At 43.0% G+C, this 17,080-nt stretch overlaps 1 protein-coding gene across 8 annotated transcripts in view; it reads left to right on the top strand.

Annotated features, from left to right (window-relative positions):
• The window catches only part of LOC306640373 (uncharacterized protein), a 258,856-nt gene that overhangs the window by 62,789 nt on the left and 178,987 nt on the right, over positions 1-17,080 (top strand). For all 8 annotated transcript variants that reach the window (XM_079104580.1, XM_079104579.1, XM_079104578.1 and 5 more), the window contains one exon: positions 7,910-8,027. Coding sequence is in view for 5 of the 8 variants with exons in the window: in XM_079104574.1 (XP_078960700.1) it covers positions 8,015-8,027 (13 nt within the window). In the remaining 3 variants the exon portion in view is untranslated. The remainder of the gene's footprint in view (positions 1-7,909; positions 8,028-17,080) is intronic.

Below are 17,080 nucleotides of genomic sequence, written 5' to 3'. Positions count from 1 at the left end.
TCACATGGTACACCATAAGTACATATAATTTTTGTACAATTAAAAACTAAACAAATTAAATTTTAAAAATTTTTCAAAAGAAACAATCAAAAAAAAAAATGGGCAAAGTTGTTTAAATAGGATGTCTTTGCTGATTCTAGGGACATATTTCCCGACAGAGAATCAACATTTTTTGAGCATTTGAGACATTTTAGATAATTTTGAACTTTCTTTCCATGTAAATCTTTGAGAAAAATAGGACATGGGGCATTAGGATGGACAACATGAAAAGTAGTGAACTTTCAAAACGTTTTGTTTTGCACTACTGCTAACTTGGGAAATGTTTTGAAATGGCAACTCAGATCTACCATAGAGTGATCTTTACTGAGACCTGTCCGTCCCTGATTAGAATTAGTGACTCTGGGTATACCACATCATCCCCTCTTTATGCCAGTGGATTTCGGGTGTGTAGATAATCAGTTGTGATCACTTAAGCAAAATGATCAAAAAGATTACCAATCTTTTTTTTTTTTTTTCTTTCACCTGGTAGCAGATTTTACAGAAGTAACTTGTACTATTTCGTGGATCGTTGACTTCATTTCCTTCTTTTTAGTGGAGCCTCAGACTATGCACTGCAGATAATCACAAAAATGACCTCAACTGCAGAAAGAGAATCACCCTATCCTAGGTCAGAGAATTTCATAATGCTCTGGACTCTGGGGTCTTTTAAATAAAACCATAAAATGTGAGTTAAAGTTCACTCATATCCTATGGCTTTTACCTTAAATAAGAAGTGCAACATCATTACTGTTTTGCTTCAAGTGGTTTCATACAGAACCATCTGAAAAAAAAAAACACTAACGTCTCTTGATACCTCTGCTATTGTGATGTGCTACGATGGCAGCTGTGTCTTCCACCCCTCCTCCCAGTCAATGTACTATGATCAACATTGAGCTTATTCTTTTTATTAACTCGAGTTGATATAATCTCCTAACTTCCAGAAAAACTCTCTCCTCATTGGTTGCTCAGGAGCTAACTTAACATTTTGGATGGTGATGTCAGATAAGTTGGACCCTGGCATTCAAGAATGGTTGGATAGTTTATAAACTCAACAAGGATATTTGTGTTATTTTGTATAAACAATGGAGAAAAATATAGCTTGTGTTAATATTTAGCTTTAAAAAAATACCTATTATTATTGCTTAAATAAAAAATATCACACAGTATCTTCATAACTTTAATTCTAATAACTGTGCTGTGAGATTATCTAACAGATGTATGTATTATGAACACATTAGCAGTGGTCCAACCCTCAGCTGTGTTTGCATGGAGCTTGTTTCACAAGTGAGAAGCATTTTGAGTTTTCCTGAGAATTTTATGTCCTCTCAAACTTTTTAAATTTAAATTACTGGACCAGGTTAATATGATACATGGTGATTCGGTGAATGTGTTGGGGCAATTGGAAAGGAGGAAAGTGACAGGTTCAGGTCAGTGAGCTGAGAGTTGGAACAGTGATAGATCTAGCCTTCTTTGTGACTTGATTGATCATGCTGAAGTAACAGGATGTATGTGGTATGGTACGGGTTGGGGTAGAGCCACAGAAAGACTAAAGCCTTCCTTGCCTGGGAAACAGCTAAGAGGGACATTGCATCCTCTTTAGGCAGGATTGAGCATGTTCAGGAGGATTCGATAAGGATTTGTCAATTGACAAGTATCTGTTAAAGGCTTGCTCTTGGTCAGGACCAGAGGACATGCTGTGGGAAGAGTGAGTGTAAAAGAAACAGCAGGTGCTTGAAGAGTTTACCATCTGGAAAGCAAGAAATGACAGTTTAGTTGTTCCAGAACATCCATGAGTGGAACTGTGCAGCGCTCCACAGGTGAGAGGCAGATGCACACACAACTCCTACCCTCAGGGAGCCTGCGGTCTCCTGAAGGATGTGGTCTCTCTCATATGGAGGTCATTCTAGTGACAAGTGGCATGTACTGTGGTGACAGGAAGCTCGCTCACACTTCCCAGAGCTGCAAGAGACTTACTGAGAAGATGATGTCTAACCTGAATCTCGCCTGAAAAATTATTTATTTGGTGCCCACCAAAATTATGGACCTTTGCTTTGAAGTCCTAGAGGAAGGAGAGACACCTTCTGCCTGGAAGAAGAGGGATTGGTGAAGGCTTCATGGCAGAGGTGGCATTCAGTCTGAGCACTGAAAATCAAGTTCCCAGATAGGCTGAGTGAGGTGAGAATGGGAGAGAATTCCAAGAAGAGGTGGCATAAAATGAGGCGTGGGTTTGTGAAAGGATGTGGTGTGTTAGCGGAACAAGGTCTAGTTTGGTTTGGCTGAAATCTAGGGGTATGGAAGGAAATGGAGGAAACAAGGTCAGGAAAATGACCTGGGCCCAGAACGTGAAAGCCAGGCTAAGGAATCTGTTGTTTGCCCGTGGGTTTGTATTTGCAAGGCAATAAGGAGTCATTGCTATTGGACTGGAGATTTAAAAAAAAAATAACTTGGGCAGTAGAGGAGGAAAGAGATTGAAGAGAAGAAATATCTTGACACTGGTTTTCAACAATGGGCAATTTATCAGAACAACTTGGGAATCTTTTGCAAAATACAAGAGCCTTCTCCCTCTAACAAGGTTCTGATGTAGTGTGGATTAATGGGAATGTGAGCAAGGATATTTTGAAAAAGCTGGCTAGGTGATGCTGCTACATCCCTCTTTCTGCTCTTGTACTGATGTAAATAAGAGATGCTCAAGTCAGGCTATGGCAGTGGAGATGAGAAAGGTTGGAGCTATGGATCTGAGAGATGCATGGGGGCTGGAAATAAGCCAAATAGATTAGAGGTGGGTATGTTGGAGAGGAAACAGGATAAACATCTAGGTATTTAGTGTACAGGACTCAGAGAAGCCCAAGAAGAGGAGCAGGGTCTCTGGATAAAGTTATGTATTCTACTTGATACACATAGAATTTGAGGTAGGTAATTGGTAAAATGAGAAACTGGATTTGAGAAGAACTTAAAAGCATATAAACTGCTAGGTGTGGAGGCGCACACCTATAATCCCAGCGACTCTGGGGGCTGAGGTAGGAGGATTGCAAATTCAAAGCCAGCCTCAGCAAAAGCGAGGTGCTAAGCAACTCAGTGAGACCCCGTCTCTAAATAAAATACAAAACAGAGCTGGGGATGTGGCTTAGTGGTTGAGTGTCCCTGAGTTCATTCCCCGGTATCTCCCCCACCCCAAAGAAAAAAAAGCATCTAAACTCAAGTCAACTGTGAAGCAATAGCAGATAGCATCAAAATATTCACTAAAATCAGCAAAAAAACAGGAGTCAAGGGAGACCTACCTGTGTTGATTGGAATAGACAGATAAGTCTTCTTGGAAAAGTAGAACCTGAGTTGTATCTCAAAGCATCAGTGGGATGCTTTTCAGTTTGAGAGATGTGCAGGTTAAAAATGGAGAACATTTGCAAAAAGGAATGGGTAAGAAGGAAAAATGCTGTTTCAATAGGATGAGATGGTCAAAGAAATGACTTAATCATAAAAACTAGTGTACTCCCAATTATTCTTTCCTTTCAGCAGAAGCCATTGTTAGTCATAATAGCGAAGAAATAGGTTCAGAGAGGTTAAATAGATGGTTCAAGTTGTTCCAAGTAGAACAGTGTGCCTTGTTCTTCAGCTCCCAACTCCTGTCTGATCCGTTGCTTGTGTACCCTTCAAGGCAGCGTTCTTTCTTAATTATTTTCATACCTCCCCTGCTTAGCACAGAGCCGGAAAACAGACTAGACACTTGGTGCATATTTGTTGAATTAAACTACCAATTACCAGTTCTTTTGTGCATAATTATTTACCATCAACACTTAAGTTTAAATATAGAAATGTAACACTGTCAGACTACAAATTTCGTTACAGATCTTCTGATCCAACTGACTCACTCTATAGGGACAATCAAAACTCAGAGGAAGGAAGAGACTTACCCCAAATCTCCCATCCAGTTATCAGCAGAGCTGGACCAATACCCCGATCTCAATTTCTCCATCAGGGATTGTTCTCACATCCCATTCTGTCCAACAGACCCACACATGACCAGTGTGAGCTAGTCCTCCCTCTTCTGAGCTCTCCAAAGTTAGGTGGAGATGGAAAACAAGGTCAGGTCTCAGAGGTGGTTTGAGACATGTGAACTCTGGTTTTTCAATGGACAGTTTCCACTTTGAGTGAAAGAAGGCCATGCAGGAATTAGAGGAACTAATGAACAATTTATTGGAGAAGAGAACAACCGCAAGAAGAAATGAAAGGTTGAAGAGCCAGTAAATTTTCTATTGCCTGATGACAGGATGCTGTGCACTCCCCTTCACCTTGTTTCTTCTAAGCGTAGAACAGTCTCATCTACTGAGGACAGATGGGCAGATGGACTACTGAGGGCAGGAGAGCTAATGAGCAGGTGATGCAGGACTGGGGTAGGAGTCCGGGCTACGGTGCCAGACCTCCCAGGTGCTCACAAGTGCTGTGGTTTTGGCAAGGCACACTGCCTTGCTCCCCCAGGGTCCTCATCTATCAATGAGAGGGTTAGAGGAAATTTATCTTTCCTGTGTTTCTCACTTGCCCTCTCAACTAAACCCAAGGCTAATAGTCAGGTGAGGTGGAGAAATCACTTGAGGCTGTTCTATGCTATGGTGGATATTGATTCCTTAAGGTGGGCAGATTCTGGTGTCACACCAACACAGGAAACAGCACTAGCCGTTTAGTTGTTCCAGGTCATCCGTGAATAGAACCAAGTGTCTGGCACTGTGTGGCATGGCACAGGTGAGAGGCAGTTACACACAGCTCCTGCCCTCAAGGAGCTTACAGTTGCATGGGAGGGGTGGACTCTTTCAACGATGGTGGCATGTGTCATGCGTTGTGGTGACAGGCAGTTCACCCACCCTTCCTGGGGCTGAGAAAGGCTTACTAAGAAGACAAGGTCGAATCTGACTCTCGTCTGAATTATTATTTAGTGTCCACTAAAATTCTGACCCTTTGCTTTTTGATGGGATTTCAAAGAAGGATGAGTCAAAGTATGTCCTCAAGGGGCCCATGGTCTAACTTAGGAGACAAACAGGTTACAAAACATAGAGGAGCACAGGGCATGGACTGGAACAGGGAGATAAAAATTTACTTAGGATGCTGAGGGAGAAACCGCATTCTTTTGAGGGAGTCTGGCAAGATGACCTACCTAAGCTGGATTGGAGATGGTTCCTAAGGTGGGCAGACTCTGGTATTAGGGTTACACCACCATGTGGTACTTGGCTCCTCTGATGCCTTCAGCTGGAGCCAATGGATTCAGTGAGACACCTCTATGCACAGCAACCATTGGCTGTGGGGGCTGATCTCACCTAGTTCCTGTTAGCCTCTCCTCCTGGGCTCAGCTCTGCTCTGGACTTCCATGCTTTACCTGTCTGCACATTCCTGAGAAAGGCCATGAAGAAGCCTCTCTTTTATTTTTTGCAGTGCTGAGCCACATCCCCAGCCCTTTTTTTATATATATATTTTATTTAGAGACAGAGTCTCCCTGGGTTGCTTAGGGCCTTGCTAAATTGTCGAGTCTGTCTTTGAACTTGCCATCCTCCTGCCTCAACCTCTTGAGCCACTGGGATTGCAGGCATGTGTTACTATGCCTGGTCCTGTTTTTGCTATTTTAAAGAATATGTTTTTAAAATTTTTGGTTTTAAAAATCAACATGCAATGAAATTTGTACTCTTGGTGTATAGCTCTATGGCTCTAACTCAGGTATAGATTCATAGGAGTGCCACCAAAAGCAGGGTGCAGAACATTTATCATTCAAAACAATTCTCCCCCCCCCATTGCTTTGTGGCCATAATTTCCTCTTCTCCCCAATCCCTGCAACCACCGACCTGTCAAGAATGTCATATAAATGGAATCCTGTGAGTTGTAACTTTTGCTTTTATAGTGACTTCTTTCACCCACCCAATACCACTGAGATTCGTCTATGTCATTGTGTGTGTCCACTCGTTCTTTTTCCTTTGTGGTAGTCCCTTGTATGTGTCCACTGCCCCTGGTTTATCCATTCACAGATTAAAGGACATGCAGATTGTTCCCAGTTTTTTGTGATTATAAATAGAATTGCTATGACTATCCGTGGTCATGTTTTTGTATGATGGTAGATTTTCTTTTCTTTAGGTTGAATACTGAGAAGCAGGATTGCTAGGCCAAACCCTTATTTGAGATCCCTTCCCACTTAGGAGCCTAGGTTTGCCCCACCCGTTGAACTGGAGATCCTGGAACACACTCCTGCCTTTCTTCTTCCTTGAATGAGCTGGTCCTGTCTACCAGTTTTATTTCTATTTCTTCCATCTTTTTCTGGGGAGGAACTTCCAGCACATAATAAAACCAAAGCCCATTTTAATGAGTCTTGAGTCCCTTTCGGCTCTGAATTTGCTGTGATTTGGATTATTGCACCAGTATTGTAGTACCCTCTGCTGGCTGATTCTCAAAGCTGGCTTCATGCCTGTGGAAACTGTAGGTGTGATGGAAAGAAAGAAAAAGAAATGGGGAAAGGAGAGGAAGGCCTCGTGGTGGAGCACATTGTCTGACGAGGACTCCTCGTGTATTTGATGCTACACATATAGATCAGCGCTGCAATATTTTTGTGGAGCCCTACAATATTGTACTTGTCTTCTCAATTGTAGGCAAAGATGGGCTGTCTGGAAAGCTGGACTCAGCCTGGAGCCTGTTACCCAGATTGCTATTTTGTAAAGGCTTCCGCATACAAATGACTCAGATCCAAACATTCAGAAATGATCTTGGAGGGCCATCTGGTTCTTGCTGGTTCTAAAGCTTCATTCAGCCTGGGGTGTGGATCCAGTTCAAAAGATAGCGAGGGCTCTTCACTGAGGTTTGGTATGTTCCACTGACCAAGGCTGGAAGCTGGCTCTTAAAAATAGCCGAGGCTGATGCTCCCAGGGCCGGCAGAGGCTGTCTCTCATAGGTCAGTGGAAGTCTGACAAATATTTAATTGGTGATGATGCGGTCGAACGGCCGTTTCGAAACACACACACACACACACACACACACACACACACACACACACACACACACAGACACAGACACAATTTTGTATCATCTGAAAACATGTGTTAATTTGTTTGGGTGTCTAAAACAGTCTGGGAATTAGGCTGAACCAGCATGTCAGACAGTGAGGTCTATCAGAGCCTTGTAATCGCCGAGATGTGTCATTTTTAATTTGTGAAGACAATACTGTCAACCTTGCAGTTTGGATAATGGTGCTGATGGGTTTGCTATTTACACTTGCTGGCCACTTGCCTTTCTGAGCAAAGGTACGGCTGTGGATTCTGTGGCCAAGGGGCAGGGAGTGCTCCCTCTTTGGAAGGCTCACAGCGTGAGGAGGGATGGTAGCCTGTGAGCTCAGCCTTGGCTTTGGGCTTCGACCTAGTCCAGACGGAGAAGAGAAGGGGCTGCTGGGCATTAGGGAACATGGATTGAAGACAGTCATCTCGGCAGGCAAAATGTATGCAGTGGTGCCGCTTGCCTGCTTCATTTTTTGTTTTGATGGTCTTTGGTTTTCTCATCGGAAAGTGATGTGGGGGAGGGGATGCACTTTCTTCAGCATCTGCAGACAAAACCAAATTAGTGTGACATTGTAGCTCATTCATTAGCGCTTCATTGCATTTGGGATCTAAGGTTATCAAATGCAGAAGCTGGATCTTATTTATGTGAATCCCTAGCTTAGCACATTATTAAGCATACAAAAGATATTAAAAAGGTGCTTATTAAATGCTGTTAATATATGTGTGGCCTTTTAAGGACTTCAGTATGTCCTATAAGACCTCAGGGCATTGGGTGACCTATATGAATGTTGGGGTCATGGGTAAATTACATCACCTTCGCCCGGGTCATTTGTCTCTCTTACGTTCTCTTTCAGTGGAGATGCTTGCGTTCCGCATCTGATTGTCTCATCTTTCCAAGACAGCGGCCCCTTGGAAATCTTCACCCCTGAAGAGGAACCCATCCTCGGAGGATCTCCTGGATGAATCACAATCGTAAGTTCTCACCAGCAAGATCCATATTTGTTTCCCAAACCAAATAATACAGGGTGCCTCAGTCCTCGTAGCCATGCCAGAAGCATGAAGCACAACCCTCTCGAGTCAAAAGCAAAAGTTAGTGATTTATAACTTTTTTGTCTGTCCTATGTGCCTACATAATACAGATGAAATGGTAGGTTCAGTGGCTTCTCTCAGTGGAGAAACGTGACATTCCTAGTTTTATCAAGCTCCTTGAGGCTGCTGGTCTCCAGGGAAAGATTTGCCTGGGCTCTGCCGTCCACTGATTTTCTTCCACAGGTTCTTTTCTCTTCTTGGCTCTGTAGATCATACTTTCACCTTGAATGCTAAGATTTGTTTGTGAGTGGGCTTCTCTAGGGCCCCACATGGTCCCTTGCTGTGTTATGGAGGACACTAGAGACTTAGGCTGGCTTCCACTGAGGTGACCAGTGATGATGGATGCAGTGTCTAATTTTTTTTTAACATAAAAAATCACCACTGTATTCACTTTGAACTGAAAAACGCAGTCCTGTTAAATACATTCGTATAGGTGTGCTACCGTTACCACCATTGCAGAAAATTTTTCATTTTGCAAATCTGAAACTCTGTACCTGTTAAGCAATAAGTCCTCCTTCCTACCTCTCCCCAGCTCCTGGCAACCATCTCTCTACTCTCTGTCCCATGAAATTGAACTCCTCTGCTTGCGTCATATAAGTGGAATCATACAATATTTTTTGTTTTGTGATGAATTTACATCACTTAGCATAGTGCCCTCCAGGTTCATCCATATTGTAGTACATATAGAAATTCCCTTCACTTTTTAGGGCTGAATAGTATTTCATTTTGCTTCTCCATTCATGGACAGTTGGTTTGCTTTCATCTTTTGTTTATTATAATAATACTGTTGAGAACCTGGGTATACAAATATTTCTTTGAGTCTCTGATTTCAATTTCTTTTGGAAGTGCAATAGAGGGATCAGATAATAATTATATTTTTAATTTGTTGAGTCTCCACCACTATTTTTCATAGAGGTCACTTCATTTCACAAAGAATCCTCATCAATTTCTTTTTTTTTTTTTTTTTTGGTATCTTGAACCCAGGGGTACTTTATCACTGAGCTCCATCCCTAACCCTTTTTGTTATTCATTTATTTGTTTATTTATTTATTTTTTCTTAGAGCTTTATACACACTATTTGGGGTTCATCCTGACAAATTCATACATGCATGGAATTTGACTTCAGTTCATGATCCCCCATTTTTCTTCTCCTTTTCCCTCCTGTCCTCCCTCCCCTTCTCTCTTCCCCTTCCTCTCCTCTACTAGGCTTCCTATTGCTTGTCTATTTATTTATATTTGATTGGTTCTTTTTATTTATGTGTAAAGGTAAACTTCCTTGTGGTATATTTATATATGCACGTATCATGATTTTTTAAGAATTCATTCTGCATTGCCTCCCCTACCCTCCCTCACTCTGCCTCTGGATCTCCTTCTTCTCTCATCAAAACTTTTTGCTTTCTGTTTTTTTTTTTTTTCCCCCCTGCAGTAGACACCCTGGTGGTATCTCATTCTTTTTTTTTATTTACATTTCTTGAATGATTAGTGATGTTGACCATATTTTCAGGTGCTTCTTAGTCATTGGTCGATCTTTGAAGAAGTGTCTATTCAAGTCCGTTAGCCATGTTTGAAAAACGAGTCTTTTGGGGCTTGCTGTTGCTTCGTTGTTGCAGTTCTTTATATATGTTGGGTCCCTTATTGGATAGATGATTTGCAAATATTCTTCTCCATTTAGTGGGTTAGCTTTTTCTCTGCTAACCTTGTCTGGAATGCACCAAGTTTTCTGTAGTCCAGTCCAGTTGTTTCCCTTTTGTTGCCTGTGCTTTTGATGTCATACCCAGGAAGTCATCGTCAAATCCAATGTCACGACAGGTTCCCCTGGGTTTTCTTCTAAGAGTTTTCTGGTCTCAGGTCTTACTTTCAGGTCCCGATCTGTTTTATTAGCTTCCTCTGACCCACAGCAGCGCACTCTTCCGTCACCGAGACTGCGGCTGCGCGCTGCTGTGTGGGCGCCGGGCGTGCATCTGGCTCATGGCGAGTGCTCTCAGTGATCCATGGTTGAATGGCACAACTTTATCAGCTCTGATGAGAACAAGCCACATAACACACTTAGAGTGATTTTCCATCACCCTAATAATTATAGTAATTCCCCAAAATTTAACTACTGTGAAGACCTGTAAAGACATTTCTGAATTAAAGAACAGTGATATTTTCAAGGACTTTTTATAAAAGCATTTTATCTCTTTCCTTTTTCCTGGGGTTATTTAATGAAATATTTGGGTATTTGTGATGATAATTGCGAACTTCTCACACTCGGCCTATGTGCCTCCTTCATCGCGGGCTCTGCACAGCTGGCTCTGTGGCGACCCTGTAAGGAGATCATTGCCTTTGTCCATTGTCTCACTGGAACCTAAAGACCTGACAAGAGCAGCTCAGAGGAGGAAAGGAGTTTATTTTGACTCCTGGTTTAGAGGTCTCAGTCCATGCTTGGTGAACTGCAGAGTTCTGGGCCCGAGGTGAGGCAGAACCTCATGGCTGAAGGTGTGGCAGAGGAAAGCAGCTGAGGACATGGCCACCAGGAAGTAGGGAGAGGGCACTGCTGATCAGGGACAAAATATAAATCCCAAAGGCAGCCCCAGTGACCCACCTCCTCCAGCCACACCCCACCTGCCTGCAGTTGCTGCCTGGTTGATCCATGTCAGCGGATTGATCCACTGATGAAGTCGGGGCTCTCGCGATCAATTCACCTTGAAACACTCGCATTGTCTCAACCTGAGCCTTGGGGACACCTCTTATCTAAACCTTAACAAGTCCCTAAACCCTAGGGAACCAGTGTGGGAAGCCAGTACTGGATGGTGAGCTGGCACCTTAGCTTCGTGGCCCTGGGCAGGTTGTTCCACACCTCTGAGCTTCTCCCTGTCTTATTTATAAAGTGAGAGCCGAGGTAAAGTAGAGTGCACCGGATTCCTTCACGTTCTGAGTCTTGGTGACAGGGCCGTGCAGATAGGAGCCAAGACTCAGCCACTTCAGACAGAGGCAAGAGCTGCCACAGTCTGGCCTCTCAAAGAGAAGCTTCCTGCCACAGAAGTGTGGGCAGAGCTGGGGAGAGCGGAGACTGGAGTTATGTTCTTGCTTTCGCCATAAATGCCGGTGGAGAGGAAAGGGGATCTTTGAAAATAATATAAAATTACTTATGTTCTTGTTATCATGGAGCCAGGACATGGCGTTTCTAGGTCTTTCAGTGTACTCTCTTGTGTGTGGATGTGCGTGTGGCACAGACAGCTCTTGGTTACTGCTGTAGTTTGGATCTTGAATGTCTTCCACAGACCGGTGTGTTAAGGCATGGTCACTAGCCTGTGGCACTATTGGGAGGTGGGTGGGGGAATCTTTAAGAGGTGGGGTCTAGTGGAAGGAAGTTAGATGGTCAGGGATATTGGGACATTGCCCCCGCCCCCCCTTGGTTCCCGGCCACCACAAGATAAACAGACTCATCACCAGCACTCTCCTGTCTTGCTATGACCCCAAGCAACATGGCCAAGCAACCATGATCCAAAATAAACCTCTACTTCTTGTAAGTTGATTATCTCAGGTATTTCATCACAGCAATGACAAACTGACTCACTGTTAAGCTATTGCTTAAAATTATGAATACCATTCCCTACCCAAACCCCCCATATACCAGGTTTCCTGGTGAGTTTCAATTGTGTTTGAAAGACAATTACACCTACCGTTTCCCTGATAGAGACCACTGCAAGAGGTGGCTTGTGTTCTACCTTGTGCCATGGTCAGGATTGGACCTTTCTGAGTTAGAGTATTAGGCTATTTTCATAGACCCAAACAGAATGATGGAACAAGACCATCAAGGAGATCTGTGTTTTGACTTAATTCTTTCCTTCTGAATGAGGGTGGGCAAGAACTTACCCTTGCTGGGAAAAGGTCTCTATAGGTCTAAAGAAAAAAAAAGAATTTCATCTATTATTTTATATAAATGTACATATATAAATTTTATTTATATAATAAGTGCAGTATTTGTTATATTGTATTTTCCATCTTTCTTGAAAGAGGGGGAAAGTAAGAGGAACTAACTTTTATTGAGCATCTTCTATGTGGTGGATACTATGATAAGTGTTTATGTACGGTATTCTATTAATCTCAAATGATTCAATGAGAAGTATTTGTTAGGCTCATTTTAGGATGAAATAATGGATGCTCAGAGAGGTTAAGTGACCTGTTTAAGGTCACACAGCTAATACATAACCAGTTCAGGATTCCAGCACACATCTGTTAGATCTAAAGTCAGAACTCTCTCCTGCACATCAGTGGATTTGGACATTGTGCCAAGCTGACACATCTGCACTGAGGGGGACCTGTTTCCCCTGCTCCCACTACTGAAGTTGCTGATAAGCTTTCTTTCTTTAGTGTTCCCCAAAAAAAGTGAGCTCTCAGTCTTTGAATCTTCTGAATTTTACCTTTGCTGAAGAGCAGACACCACGATTTTCCCTAGAATTTGTTTTGCAGAGGAAGAAGTCATGCCTACTCTGCCGAGAGTGGCCAACAGTTGCTTCCAAGTCAAAGATCCAAACACCCGCAAGGCTTCGCCCCTGAGATCCTGCCTCGCATCCCTTGCCTTTCCTCTCTTTCCGTACCATACATCCCACAGGCTCGCTCTGAGCGCGTGTGATGGTGTCCAGATGCCGGCCCAGGGGCCCCAGATTCACAAAAGACCAGGTTGACGTCCCTTCTGCATCTGGCTTATTTGATGGCAGAGGAGTGAACGCCAAGGTCTCCGGAGAGAGTCAGGCGAGAATTGCCTCCTGCAGAGGTCTGGATGAGCCCCAGCTAATCTCCACGGCTTCTTAGGGGCGCACCTGCTTGTCTGCCAGCAAGCAGCCTCCTCGCTCATTTCCCCTGGGACGGCCGGGGTCAGAGGCCTCCAGAAAGCCTTTTATCTCCCTCCACCCCATCAGACCCCCCTCGGCAGCACCTGGGTCTGCACAGAAGACTCCCTTTGAGAAGAGGTCAAGACGCTGTCCCTCCCAGAGTGGGGCTGGTGTTCTGTCCTTCCTTTTGAGATTGCTTGCTTATTTCTTCTTTCTTTTCATTTTTTTAAATTGGTGCATTATAATGATACATAATAGTGGGATTCATTATGCCATATTCGTACATGCACATAACATAATTTGATCAATCTCATTCCCCAGTACTCTCCCTTCCCGCCCCTCCTCCCTCCTAGTCCTTCCTTCTAAATAAACATTTGATTCAAACTTTATCATGCATGGCTCAAACTTCATCCCACTGGGGCTGAGCTGATCTGTATTAGTTTCTGGGCTGCTGAGTTGTGAACGCACAGTAGGTGCTCAGTAAATAAAGATGCTGCCTGATTTGGATCTCCTTGCATAAATCCAGGAAAGATACACCTGTCAAATTTCCATCTGGTTCATCATCGGAATGTGACAATAATACAATATGAAAACATCAGAGAATTCAAAATCATCCCTGTGTAGCTGTGGGAGGTAGTTTCTCCTTTCCTTCTTTCCTCAAATCATATCTTCCTTCTTTATTATCTTTAGGAATAGTGAGTAGCTAAATTGATTTGTTTTCTGGTTAAGAGGAGTGACCAGAGACTGGTGTTTGGCACAGAGAGATCCCAAGGATTATGTGCTTTCTTTCTCATTTTTTTTTTGTCTCTTTATCTTCCCTCCTCTTATTTTCTGTACACAAGATGTAGACATAGATCATTTCTGAAGAGGATACAATTAATGGTGTGGCTGAAAAATCAAATTTAAACAGCTGGGATCCTCTTCTCTGAATTCACTAAGTGTTGTGTAGGTTTATAATTCCACTTTTCCCCTAAATCTACCTAATATTTACTGAGCCCAAATTCCTGAGCTAAGAAAAATGATTCCAGCCCAGTGGAAACTTCCATTTACCTGGGAAGATGGCCATTGGAGCTATAGGACAATTAAATCGATTGATTTGATGGATTGATGTCAATATGAGTGTTAAGGAAAAAAAGAGAGAATAAAATAAAACATTAGCTGGTCTGATCATGGGTCAAGTTATGATATCAGAAGAACATTTCATTTGTCTTCCCTAAAGCCATGCAAGATAGGCAGGATTGCTCTCCATTTTATGGATAAGGAAATGGAGGTTCAAAGGCACTGAATAATCTGGTAGGTTAACTGCAGCCCTGACTTTAACCCCAGGTGACATTGCTGGTCCTTGTCAATCATGCAGTTGCTTGAACTTGAAACAGGATCCCAGGAACCCTTGACTTCTTTCCTGGTCAACTAATGCACAAATGTGGCTGGAAGGGAGACAAAGAAGTCTGCAGAAGCTATTGTTCTTGATACTTAATACTCCAAGTGATTTTTTTTTTTTTTTTTTTGTACCAGGGACTGAAGCTGGGAACGCTTAACTGCTGAGCCACATCCCCAGCCCTTTTTGTGTTTTATTTTGAGACAGGGTCTTGCTAAATTACTTAGGGCCTCACTAAATTGCTGAGGCTGTCTTTGAACTTGCAATCCTCCTGCCTCTGCCTCCTGAACTGCTGGGATTACAGGCACGCACTGCCACACCTGGCTCCAAGTGATTTTTTTAAAAAGGAGAGTGAATGTAGAGATAACATTATCAGTTGATTGCTAATTTTCCCTTTCAGTTTGGATTGGATATGTGGTTACTTGAAGCTGTGGGTTTGATGACCTCAGCGGACACACTCTGCCTCTTCTTCCTCCTGCAGCCCCCTTAGGGTGCTTCCTAGGCACTGCAATGCTTTGCATTGTCTCTTTCCTGATAATATGGGTACAAGCCGATCCCCACACCTCCTTTCTCCCCTCAGAGTACACAAACAGCAGCAGACAGACACTATCTAAGAGATGGCGACTCGGGGCCCATAATATTGTGGCAGAAAGTAGAAAATAAAACAGCCAGTGCCGAGCGCAGGATAATAGCACAAGGGTGAGAGTCAGGAGGTGGTAATGGCCCTGGAGATGGAGCAATTCTGGGAAAGTGGGGCAGCGTAAAAGCAGAGACACCATTTGTGGGATCTGGGCAGTCGTGAGTGACTCCGAAGGACACAATGCAGAGATCTGTTCTACAACACAACAGATAGTAGTAAAGTAGTCATCCGGCCTTAACGACTGTCAGACATTCTTTGTTTGAAATGCCACCTTCCCAGGCATGACTACCAGTGTGACTCTGGCTGTAAATGGCAAGCCTATAAATTACCTCTTCCTCCAACTAATTAAAAGTTCAGAAAGTGAGAAGAAAAAGAAATGGTGCTTCTTTTCCTTACTTGATGGACCTTCCGGTGACTAGCACTGGGCCCTGCATGCACCTCACACCCTCCCATTCAGGTGTGATAAGCAGCCGTATCAATGACAATTATGTTGAAGGGTTGGTGAAAGAAAGGAGGCTTCACTGAGTGTGTGTATGTGCTAGGCACCACGTGTGCCATGTGGTCCTCACAACACTTTAAGGTTGGTAGTGTCTTTTTTATTTTAAAGATCAAGAGGAAGGTCAGAGAAGGACAGTGACTTGTTTGACATTCCCCAGAGGGAGAACCAGGATTCTCATTTCGGTCTGGAGAACTTCTAGGTCTGTATTCCTTCCTCTCCATCCCATTTTCTTAGAGGTAGAAGAAACAGTAAATGCATTATATTTGATCTCAGACCAGCTTTCAAACTGTCCATTACCTAGTAAAGGCTTTTGTTGTTGTTACCAAGGACTGAACCTGGGGTGCTTAACCACTGAGCCACTTTTTATTTTTTATTCTGAGGCAAGGTCTTGCTAAGTTGCTTAGGACTTTGCTAAGTTGCTAAGGCTAGCTTTGAACTTGGGATCCTCCTGCCTAAGCCTCCTGAACTGGGATTAGAGGTGTGCACCACAGTGCCTGGCTTCCAGTAAAGGCTCTTTTGACCCCAATGCCTCTCTTTAAGTTTCTGGAAATCTGGAATTAACTAATGAAACATTTCAAGTTCCTGAAATGATTTTTCTATACTCCAACTTTAGTTGAAAGAGACAAAGGAGAGACAAACCAATTAGTTCAAGAGTTTAGACAAAGCATTAACTCGTAGAATATACATTTATTTCCATTCCATTTATCAGCTTAATCATCTGTCCCTTGTACTCTACTGAACTGTGACTGTTGAAGTTTAAAATGATAACACAGAGGTGGGACAAGGACATAAATCATTAAAGAGGACCAAAGGAGAGTGTACAAGAAAGAACACCGACTTTGAAAGTCACAAGAACATGGGCTTGAGTCACTGCACAGCCACATGGCTGAGAGTCTAGGCTAGCTGATCCTTCTAATTCCTCAAAAGGCACGTGGGAGAAGTCAATAGATAATGCATTTATAAATCACCAAACACAGAAGGTGGTGCATTATTCAGCGAATCTTAGTTTATTTTCATAAGGCAGAACAATAATTTTCAACCATGAGTAAAACAAAATGGATATTGGTCACTTAGAAGTTTTCTGTTTGTATCTCCCAGGAAACATCTGTGAAATGGGCGAGGTTGGCTGTGGAGAGGCCAGTTATTTTGCATATGGAAAGCAGAAGTGCTCTAATGATGCAAATTTTGTCCTGGAAAGCTGTTCTCCACGCCCCCCCCCCCCCCCAGGTTTTCCTTGCTTCTGTCAGTAATGTGTTTCACCATGACATATTGTACATTGAACAATAGCAGCAAAACCCAGAGAGGTTGAAGTAATTTCCAGTAGAATTCACCAGCTTATTGCTTTAATCCCAAACCCAATTTTCTCTAAGCAAACCTAGCCAAAGGATGCAAATTTTATAGTACAAGGCTTCAATCTCTGTGCCTTTGGCATTTCTCCGTAACCCACTGTTGCTGCCTCTTCTCTATGCCTTAATCACCTTTAAATACATTTTGTTCCTCATTCCTATGAATCCAGACAGGTCAAGGGCACACCAGTGATCCCTACATGATGAAGATCACGAGCAAGACAAAGGCCTTGAGATGCATGTTTAGCTGTACTTG

This window comes from Sciurus vulgaris, assembly GCF_902686455.1.
Source record: "Sciurus vulgaris genome assembly, chromosome: 11".
NCBI lineage: Eukaryota > Metazoa > Chordata > Mammalia > Rodentia > Sciuridae > Sciurus > Sciurus vulgaris.
Note: the sequence above shows the minus strand (reverse complement) of the source record. Positions and strands in the feature narration are given on the sequence as shown.